This window comes from Bison bison, unplaced genomic scaffold (genome assembly GCF_000754665.1).
Source record: "Bison bison bison isolate TAMUID 2011002044 unplaced genomic scaffold, Bison_UMD1.0 scf7180017855360, whole genome shotgun sequence".
NCBI classification, from domain to species: Eukaryota; Metazoa; Chordata; class Mammalia; order Artiodactyla; family Bovidae; genus Bison; species Bison bison.
Window position 1 is genome coordinate 240,808 of NW_011485933.1, and position 11,048 is coordinate 251,855.

Consider the following 11,048-nt stretch of genomic DNA (forward strand, 5'->3'; position numbering starts at 1 on the left):
CAGCGCCCAGGCAACCTCAGGCTCTTACGTAACCAGGCAGCTCAGATTCTCGCTTACTTTGTACTTTATTAAACTTTAAAAAGAGTTAGAAAAATAAAAAGGAGGAAACAGTTTCTATTTTAAAAATCCAAACTAAACAGGAAGCGCCATGCCGGCCCTCAGCTGAACGAGAGGCAGCACCCTGACCCCCCCAGCCCCCCGGCAGGCTTCCACCGTGGATGGCGCGGATGAGCCACGGCATCTGGATTCCATAAAGCGGCCGCAGCCGGGAGGGGCGCCGGCAGGCTGACATCAGAGCCCTCCAGGCGCATGGCCCCGAAGCCACAGGCTGACTGGGAAGGCAGAGGACAGAGCCAAATACTGACACAAAGGCCCAGACAGCTCACAGGGAAAAACAAGGCCCCCAGACTCCAGTCAGGGCTACGGGGTGAATCCAACACAGGCCGACGGGACCGTGTGACCTCAGGGACCAGCTCTAAGGCCCCCAGCCTTCTCCCGGGGCTTGAGCTGTGGCCACGCCCAGGGCTCCATGGCTGCCCAGCGGGGGGTGCAGGGTGGGCCTGAGCCCCCGTGGAGGATGTGGCCATCGGCACAGACCCACGCAGGGCACCAGTAGGGCGCCGCTTCGCAACATGTGTAAGCACACAACCTGTTTTCCCTGCAAGTCCCAGAGAAACCACAACTGAGCTGGAGAAAAGCAGATTCGGTCAAGCAGTCAAGCCCACAGATGAACAGACTCTAACATATGCCTTCATGCCTGAGAACGGCATGCTACCCAGTTACCAGGGCACAGTCTTTGAGTTACTTCCTTTACAGCACCTGTAAGCCAACACAAGTCTGTATCTCTGCCTCCTGCCCTCTGGGTTCCACACGCTCATATCCAACACAAGCAAACAGGAAAACACCCCCAGGCCAGCTGCCTGCTCCCGCCCGCCCCACCCACTCTGGCATCCCGAGCACCACGCTCAGGACCTATATGGAAGGGGTCGGCTCGAGTCCCAGCCGGTGGACTGGGCCAGGTGGCCCTGGATGGGGCCCGGGACTGCCTGGGCGGGCCGCCGGGGCCTGGAGCACGCCTGCTGCCACGCTCCGGCCCCGGCTCCAGGCCTGGCATGTTAGTCCTCCCACACGCCCTGCCCTGAGATCGCGGCTCCCACCCGTCCCCCTGCTGTTTCAAACCCTCTTCTCTCTGCGGGGCAAGCTCCTACCCGCAAACCGAGTGTCTTTAAAAGGGAAGAAGCCCCCTCTCCCCCTCTGCTCCCCCCGACACGACTGGGGCACTGCTCCCTCGCTGTAGCTCCCAGCACACCACTCGTCTGGACGGGTGCCCAGCGGCCCCCTGCAGCCCAAGCCTGCTGGGGGACAGGGGCCCAGCGGCCCCTCCACGCACGGGCTCTGGAGCCAGTACCCCGAGAACGCCATGCACACAGCACTTCATTCCCACGCCTGGCCCCTAGACATCAAACTGGACACGCCGCTGACTCAGGCTTAAAGGACAGAGGACGGCAGCCCACGCCCCAACCCCATCCTACCTTTGCAGCAACAATGCTAAGGCCCATTCCGTTCTGCTTTTTGAGGGTCACAGTGATGATTTCAGGTTCTTTACGCAGAGGCTGTGCCTAGGGATGAAGAGAGAAGTTTACGGAGGGCTGAAACCAAAGAGGAAACAGAAGTAGTAAAAGTCAAGCCTTGATGGGGTAACCTAGTAAAGTAAATACCATATTCTTTCTTGACTCCAGAGCCATCAAGAGAATCACCACAAACGCTAAATATTTACATGCTGTTTAAACACCTTAATTTACAAAACAGAACAACCCTGGCATCACCACCGTGTAAGAAAAACTTGGTCTTAAAGACAACATTACAATTTTACTTTATTATCTTTTAAAACAAAATTACTGGACATTTTTTAAGGAAACTTAAACTTACTCTATACTACACAGGGGAGGACAGTTATAATATAACAAAGATGCTCTCGCATCTATCTTGTGAAAAGTGAAGTCGCTCTGCTGCTGCTGCTGCTAAGTCGCTTCAGTCGTGTCGGACTGTGTGTGACCCAATGGACGGCAGCCCACCAGGCTCCCCCCGTCCCTGGGATTCTCTAGGCAAGAACACTGGAGTGGGTTGCCATTTCCTTCTCCAATGCATTAAAGTGAAAAGTGAAAGTGAAGTTGCTCCGACTCTTCGTGACCCCATGGACTGCAGCCTACCAGGCTCTGCTGTCCATGGGATTTTCCAAGCAAGAGTACTGGAGTGGGGTGCTATTGCCTTCTCCGGTGAGGTCGCTCAGTCGTGTCTAATTCTTTGCAACCACATGGACTGTACCCTGCCAGGCTCCTCTGTCCATGGATTTTCCAGGCAAGAGTACTGGAGTGGGTTGCCATTTCCTTCTGTGGGGATCTTCCCAAACCTGGGATCGAACCCGGGTTTCCCACACTGCAGGCAGACTCTTTACCGTCTGAGCCACCACAAACCTATCTTGTGAAAATTCAACAGCAAAAATACACTGCCTCAGCCTTCAGGCAGCGGGCCCAAAGCTCAGCGTGCCTGTGTGAGCCTGTGGTGGGGGGTCAACCAGAAGGGACGAAGTATGTGTCCAATAAGGCCAGTTCCCAACAGATCCACAATGAGAAAGGGAAGCCATCCACAGAAGTCACACGTTCTACATACATCCTGCCTCACGTGAACAAGTTAACAAAAGAAGAATATCACCAGGCCCACACACTGGGAATTTAGTTAATCATATACGTAAGTATGAAGGCACACTGCCAAAAAGTAGTGATTATACACACAGCTTGTTTATTTGGAACCAAAGTCTGTATGAGAATATTTTAAGGGAAATAAATAAGATCAGGTGACAAAGCTTCTACAAAGCATCAGGACCTAAAATCGACTGAGGGATCCACAAATAAACTAGAAAGATAGAAAAAAAAAAAAATCAGTGATTCCATCCAAGGTGCTTGCTTTTCTATAAAATCTGGAAACTAGAAATTGCTGCTATTAGCTCAACAACAGCTAATAAAGGGCATGTGTGGCACAGTCACTGTGCTGACAGTCAAGTGTGATCTACTTGGTGTAACAGCAATCACCAGCTAAGCCAAGTGTGGAGATGCTCGAGTGCAAAACAAAACTGCTCAGTTTTTCTACTGAGCAAAAACAACTACTTTGGATTTAATAAACAAAACACACGTCCACCGTTGCCTTACGTTTAGGTATTGCCGGCTCACGTGACCTGTCTTCTTAGAAACCAGGTGAGAACCAGGTGTGGTTCTGAGTGATCGATGGATAATTCAGGAGGTCACCACAGGACGCTTCTAAAGCTCCAGAAGACTCGTGGTCGTTCTTCACAGCCGAGAGCCCCCAACCTTGGCCCGGGGGGCCGAACGGCCACCACGCCCCCTGCACGGAACACACTGGCCCCCTCCACCACTACCTGCCAGAGAGGCAGCCACACCTGCCGGGCTCCTCCGAAGCCTCGCGTGGCTTAGGAGTCAGTTACACTTACAGTGAATGAAATGGAACAAGGACGTTCCCAAAGGAAAGACTTGACTCGTCTGTGTTCTCTGGACTGACGTGCAGTGTACGTAGGAAAAGACAACTCTGGTCTGGCATCCCTTTCTAAGACACGGTGAAGCTCCTTTTCTAGGTTAAAACTCTCTGCAGGAAGCAAGGCAGGGTTTCCCCTAAAATCTATGAGCCAGTAAACACTAATGGGACTGGCCAGTCTTTCACTAAGATACAAAATATTAGTAAATGATTTGGTACATAGCTAAGATAGGGTAGGGGCGTCTTTGGTGGCTCAGATGGTAAAGAATCAGCCTGCTGAGCAGGGGACGTGGGCTCAATCCATGGGCTGGGAAGACGTCCTGGAGAACAGAATGGCTATCCACTCCAGTATTCTTGCCGGGAAAGTTCTGTGGACAGGAGCCTGGCTGGCTGGAGTCCATGGGGTCACAGAGAGTCAGACACGACTGAGCAACTAACGTTTTCACTAAAACAAGTCAGAATTGACTAGAAAATAGGAAACACTTTTATCACAGAAAAATTTTTCTAATAAAACCCATTAAGATTACCATGCTAAGTCACTTCAGTCGTGTCCGACTCTGTGCGACCCCATAGACGGCAGCCCACCAAGCTCCCCCATCCCTGGGATTCCCAGGCAAGAACACTGGAGTGGGTTGCCACTTCCTTCTCCAATGCATGAGAGTGAAAAGTGAAAGTGAAGTCGCTCAGTCGTGTCCAACTCTTAGCGACCCCATGAACTGCAGCTTACCAGGCTCCTCCATCCATGGGATTTTCCAGGCAAGAGTACTGGAGTGGGGTGCCATTGCCTTCTCCGTAAGATTACCATAGTAATGTATTTTAAAAATATGTGTGAGGTTTAACTGTGGGTATCAACAGGCATCATTGTTCCCATCTGGCCTCTCTGTGTGGGCTCTGGGATCTGAACTCCCTGACCAGGACTGAACCTGTGCCCCACTTTGGGAGCTCAGAGTCTCAGCTACTGGGTGACCAGGGAAGTCCCCAAACAAGTGTATTCTTAAAAGCAACATTTGTTTATAGATGACACTTCACAGACACAGCCAAGTATTTTCAAATCAAAAGGAATCAAGTTTCCTTTTCTGGTCCGCCTGCCACCTCACGATACTTGCCAGTTCTGTGTTCTCCCGCAAAAGGTGACTCTCGTAATCTGCACCTTCAAAATATATCGTCCAGGTGCCTGGGGAGCGTGGGTGAGGAATTAACCTGCAAAACCCTGGGGAGAAAAACAGGCAGGCTGTGAGCATGAAAAGCCGCCGTGTCTAAGCCCTGAGCTTCAACAAGGGGCAGCGTAAGGCGTCGGCCGCACGGCGCTTCCCTAGTGAGCTGCTGCGTGCTCTCAGTCTGTAACCTCACTCTCTCTGAGAAGTGAATTAGCAGACATCTAACATCACCTGTTCATGTGAACACAGAACCTGTACACAAATATTTGTATCAGCTTTATTCATGATTAAAATCTATTTGTTTCGGTCCAATGTAATTTCAACACCAAGCAGAAAAGCGAAACTGGTTTCCCTCTCTTCTTCACCCCAGCTTTCTCCCTCACGTCTATGAGAAATTACAGAATTGCACCGAGATGCTTCCTTGCAGATCTATCTCCTCTGCTCGACTAGGAGCTCCTCAGCCAGGCTGAGAACCCCTGACAGACAGAAGGGAAGGTCAGAGGGACCAGAAGGCAGTTTTGGTAGAAGCCTGCCAGCAGGCTCGCCCCCAAAATCAGTGATTTACTCCAGGGGAACAGTGATCCCGGGGAAGGGGGCCTCCTCATTCCTCTCTGTCCTCATTTCCTTAGAGGTCACATTTACATTTTTTCCAAAAATATGAGAACATTTTAAAGAACACCTTTAATGTTTTCAACAGGGACTACTGACATGTTTACAAGACTGAGCCTGCATCATCCCTTATTTGTCAGATCTTACAGGGTCTTTCAGAGATTTTGTGACAAAGTTGTATCACGCACAAACACAATTCTTTTCTCTCAAGCGGTCTTATTAGCACCAGCTGGCAATTAGGAAGAGCACACTGCATGCTGGGCACCCCAGGCGCCGGGGGTCCTGGCTGTCCCACGGGGGTCCTCGCTGCACTCCTGCCCCCAGCAAGGATCACCTGGCTAGCATCTCAGGACAGTTATGAGGCTGTCTATGGTAGATGAGAAAAAGATGTCACAAACATACTCCGTTATAATAACGACATAAATGAATTTTATCTAGTTTTAGCCTTTCATTTTTTTAAGTCACTGTCTCAATCCAGTTTTGCTGAAATACCAGCTACACTTTGTTTCTCTTCCCGCTCTTTTAGGGAATCATAATCATCATGGTTCTGAAATGTCGATGACTTAAGACTTGCTGAACGCAGGGGTGGTGATTAACATTTTTTAGCAATAAAGTATTTTTAAAATACTTATTTTATTTTATTTTTGGCTGCACTGGGTCTTTGGTGCTGCACAGGCTTTCTCTACTTGCAACAAGCAGGGGCTACTCTCCGCTGCAGTGTGCAAGCTTCCCACTGCAGCACCTTCTCCTGCTGCAGAGCACAGATTCTAGACTTGAGGGCTTGAAGTGGTGGCAACCTGCTGGCTTGCTTGCCCCGTCGCACGTGGCGTATTCCCAGACCAGGGACCGAGCGAGGGACCGTCCCTTGCATTGCAAGCCATACTCTGAATCACTGGACCACCAGGGAAGCCCAGCAATAAAGTAATTTGTCTATTGTTTTTCAGACACACTGCTTTTGCACACTCAGCAGACTGCATCTTGGTGTAAACTTTAATTCCGCATGCACTGGGAAACCAAAAACTTGATGTGACTTGATTTTCTGCAACACTCACTGCCGTGGTCTGAACTAAAGCCGCAGTATCTCTGAAGTGTGTCCTCCTCCACACGCACGACACGAAGGCAGACAGAGCCAGGGAAACGAGCTGAGCTGTGTCAAGTGCGCCCACCATCACCACACGCACGTGCCCACCCTGCACTGCAGCACCACTGGGGCTCCACTCGGGCCTCAAGACAACCGTGGGGGAGCACGCGGCATGGCTGCGACCCGGGTGGAAGGTCAGAGTGACGGGGGGCTCAGGGCTCGTCCGGCCCTGCTGCTGAACGCTCTGCTCGGGTGGCACTGACACACAGGACGGATGGAGCCCCAGGCGCACACGGAACCAGAGAGGACAGCGCCAGGGCCGGTGAGCAGAGGTGCCCCGGGGTGCCGTGCACACCTGCTCTGACCTGATCGTGACGCCGGGTGAGCAGAGGCGCCCCGGGCGGCCGCGCCACGCCTGGCTCTGACCCCACATCACCACCGACCACATCCCTCCATTCCCCGGGCCCCGACCTTCCCAGAAGTGCACCGGGTGTGCGCACATGGGGTGGCCTGACACACGTCAACACACAACGAGCACCAGGCCTGCCGGTATGTGGGGGGCGCGGACGCCCAGGCTGGGAAGGCGACCCACCTCTCTGGCAGAGAGGGTCCAGGAACTCCTGCAGGCCGCTGGGGACGTTCCTGACGACGTCACAGGAGTAGCCGTCCTCAGGCAGGAGGAAAGGCAGCTGCAGGTCAGGGTCCTCCTCCAGCCGCACCTCCCGCCCGTCGCTGCGTGCCAGCTCGTCCGCTGTGTTCTCGGCCACGGCCACCACGTTCGCGATCAGGTCCTGCTCAGAAAACAGACGCAGGCTTGGGAGACGCTCGGCGCAGCTGACCAGTGATGACCAGATGCGCTTGGTCACGTGGGGTGTGACCACACACACACACATGCAGGGTGCCTCACAGAGGGAAAGCCAGTTCATCCACAGCTCAGACCGGCCTGGGGAGCAACCGAGCACCAGCACGGCACACACTCTGTTTGTGCTAAAGATACTATTACTTTGTGAATAAACATCTGTAGTTCTAAATAGAAACTGTTTGATCACAAGAAAATAAGTCTTTTTCCTTTTCAAAAATAATTTTTTCCTTGCACATTTTTAAACGTCAAGTTGCTAATAACCTTATTTTTTTACTTAATGACAGGAAAAAGTTTACACAATGTTAAATATTAAAAAAATACGTATTCCCAAGTTATGTAGAGGTTGTTGCCTTATGATGGGTTTACAGGTGATTTCTGCTTAAGAACTTCCAGTTACTAGATAATGTACATACAGGACAGTTCACAGGGTGAACACCCCCTCTTCACCCCAGGTAGGTGACAGAACCACACCCCATAGAAGCTGCCGTCCCTGCCCTGTCCTCTGTCTCAAAGTCATGGCCCCCAGGCTTCTCCCTGGGTCCTCCCGTGTCCCTAAGCCCAGAGTGTGGACCGCAGCTCTACCCTCCCACAGGGCTGTGGTCACAGGCCCTCCCAACATGCAGCCGCGTCAGGACCCCTTTCAGGATTGTAACCCAGTCTGTCTGGGGACAGTTAGTGGGTTCCAGGTTTTGGCCCCCGCCTTCTGTTGGCATACACTCAGCACTGGAGGTGAAGCCATCCGTGGGATTGGGTCCCCTGCACACTGGACTCTCAGGACACCTGTGCCCAGCTGCTGTTACCGCGGGGCTGTGCTCGGGCAGTGTTTCATGAAGAGCCGGCTGCATCACGCACTGTTCTCTGTGCTCTCTGTTCCTCTGGAGAGATCTCTGGATAACAGACTCTGCTCTGCGTGAGGATCTGACTTCCCCAGGCAGGCGCCTCAGCACCTCTGGGAGGCAGGCCTCGAGGGGGGCCCTGCCCTGCTGCTGGCTGCCGATGTGAGGGGCCCTGGGGTCTCGGGTCACAGTGCTGAGCCCCGAACTCAGGGTGAGGGCAACTTCCTCACTCCCTGCCCTGGCTTTCCAAGAACCTCGTTCCCTGCATTAAATCCCCGTCTACTTAAAACGCTTACGTGGTCTCTATGTCTCGCATGGCGCCCTAACTCCTACAGACGTCAACAGCAAAAGTGACCTTGTAAGATGACTACGTAAACTTTCTCATTCTTTTCTCCTTTTCCCTGCACAGACGCGATGCGTGGTGACCGGCGCCCCACCTACCGCAGGGACAAAAGGCTCATCGGGTGCACAGTGGTAATTCTGCAGTAAGGCTTGCAGCTGCAGTGAATTTAACTTGAAGCAGGTGCTGTTTATATTTGGAATGTCATCAGGTGCGTATTTATCCATCGTAAGCAAAGTGGTTGCCTATGAACAAGCAACAGGAAAACCATGATTTAAAAGTATTTCATAAATATTCCCCTTTATATAATATTTGTGAAACTGAAGTAACTTGCTAATTTGACTTTCAAATGCAGGGTGTTTTTAAGAAAACACATTTCCATTCACATTACTTATATGCGTCAAGTTGGACTCAAAGCACCATCTAGTTAAAGGTGTTAGATAACCTCGTGTGTGCTCCACAGATTCAGTCGTATCTGACTGTGACTCAATGGACTGTAGCCCGCCAGGCTCCTCAGTCCATGGAATTCCCCAGGCAAGAATACTGGAGGGGGTTGCCATTTCCTTCTCCAGGGGATCTTCTTTTATTAAAATTGTATGTATAAGAAGAACCAATAACTTATGTGCAAAAACCACTTAAAAAGCCTTAAAAACTTTAAACACTTATATAACCAGATTACCATTACTAAGGTCTGAATAAAACAACATTGTAATGACCTTTCTAATAACTAGCTGATTCAATCAAAGTAAAAGGGCAGAAATCTCTATACTGTATCTCTTTAAGAGATTGAGAAAAAATACAAAATCACACACTAAAAATAACAAAGCAGGTTCCAGGTACTCCTTTCCGTAACTGCAGAGCACCAGGGTGTAGTCTCCAGGCCCCGGGAAAGCCCAGAGCGGGTGAAGCCGCGAGGACCAGGCTCTCGTGTCCCGCGTCCCTTCTGCCGCTCCTGCCCTCTTCCTGGCGATGTGATGGGTTTCTGAGGGGGTGTGCACAGTTCTCTCCGTCGGCTGTGTTTCTACGGAGGGTTCTGCCTCGGGTCGCCCTGCGAGTAGCCCTGACTTTCTGCGTCACGTTTCTGCCTCGGGTCACCCTGCGAGTAGCCCTGACTTTCTGCCTTGGGTCGCCCTGTGAGTAGCCCTGACTTTCTGCCTCGGGGTCGCCTGCGAGTAGCCCTGACTTTCTGCATCACGTTTCTGCCTCGGGTCGCCCTGCGTGTAGCCCTGACTTTCTGCATCACATTTCTGCTTCGGGTCGCCCTGCGAGTAGCCCTGACTTTCTGCATCACGTTTCTGCTTCGGTTCGCCCTTCGAGTAGCCCTGACTTTCTGCGTCACGTTTCTGCCTTGGGTCGCCCTGCGTGTGGCCCTGACTCTCCGCGTCACGGCCGAGGGCAGCGACGGGCAGCCATGTGCTAGGCGGAGGTGCACGGCAGGGGCTCGGGCACACACACCAACCTGTCCTCTTTCACGTTCTTTCCTCGTTTAGGCTATTACGGAATACTGAGCAGCGTTCCCAGTGCTACACAGGAGGTCCTTGTTGGTTATCCATTTTATTCCTCGTATTTTTAAAGTGCCAGCTACCAACCATTTTAAAATCAGAGTTTCTCAGGGTATGCAGCTTCATGACACACGCCTCACTGTTCCAGGTGTTTACTCTGCTGATCGCCACCTGTTACGGGCTGTACTGTGTCCTCTGAAATTCACACTGTGAAACCCCAACACTCAGGGGGTAAACCTGGGGTAAACTTCGGACTGTGACCTCATCTTGAGAAAGGATGTTGACAGAAGGAATCAAGTTAACCCAAGTTAGTAGATCTGGGGTCCCTATGAAAGGCAGACGCTGGGGCAGAGATGAGGCCTGAGAGAGGCCTCCTGAAGACCGAGGCGCAGGCAGGATGCTGGAGACCAGCAGCCACAGCGGAAGGCTCAGGAGCTACAGACAGGCTCTCCCTCTGGGAACCAGTGTGCCCCGACCTCAGTCTCAGACTTCCAGACAATGCGCTTCTTTTGTTTAAGCTACCAGATTGCTGTACCTTGTGAGAAAAGCCCAGGCAGACGAGTACACCACTGTCTCATCCGAAGCGCACGTGAAGACCCCGGGGAGGTGCCGAGACGCCCCGGGGGAGTCAGAGATGCTGGGGCCATGCGGCCGGCCCCACTCACCTGCACGATCCGGCTCAGGTGGCAGTCAGCCGCCAGCTCCAGGCCCTGCTTCTCGGCCCAGGCCTCCACGTGCCCGAGCTGCTGGCGGAGGATGGCACCCCAGTAGTGGGAGCAGAGCCCCGACTCGGGGTCGGTCACCAGCCGGTTGAACAGCCACATGTTGATGAAGTGGAAGAGTTGGGAGAAGAGCTGGATGGTCAGCGCGGCATTGACCCGGCAGCGACGCAGCAGAGACATGGCGCCCGTGAGCGTGTGCAGCACGTCGTCTGTGAGGGGAGAGGGCTTGTGGTCAGTGCCCGCCCTGCTCTGCTCGACACCTGCCCGTCCAGCCACATGCCAGTGTCCACCGCACCAACCGAGAGCCCCAGTTGGCCCCCAAAATGAGAGCTGTTCCTGTATGGAACACAGGGGGGTTCGCCATACCAGCAGGACGTCCCGCGGACTCTGATC

General features: G+C 52.6%; 1 protein-coding gene across 1 annotated transcript in view; it reads right to left on the reverse strand.

Moving 5' to 3' along the window:
- The window catches only part of MLLT4 (myeloid/lymphoid or mixed-lineage leukemia (trithorax homolog, Drosophila); translocated to, 4), a 101,396-nt gene that overhangs the window by 28,162 nt on the left and 62,186 nt on the right, over positions 1-11,048 (reverse strand). The window contains exons 17-21 of the mRNA XM_010858771.1: positions 10,599-10,864; positions 8,533-8,676; positions 6,986-7,184; positions 4,653-4,756; positions 1,533-1,619 (exon numbers count right to left, since the gene is read on the reverse strand). Coding sequence (XP_010857073.1) covers positions 1,533-1,619; positions 4,653-4,756; positions 6,986-7,184; positions 8,533-8,676; positions 10,599-10,864 — 800 coding nt within the window. The remainder of the gene's footprint in view (positions 1-1,532; positions 1,620-4,652; positions 4,757-6,985; positions 7,185-8,532; positions 8,677-10,598; positions 10,865-11,048) is intronic.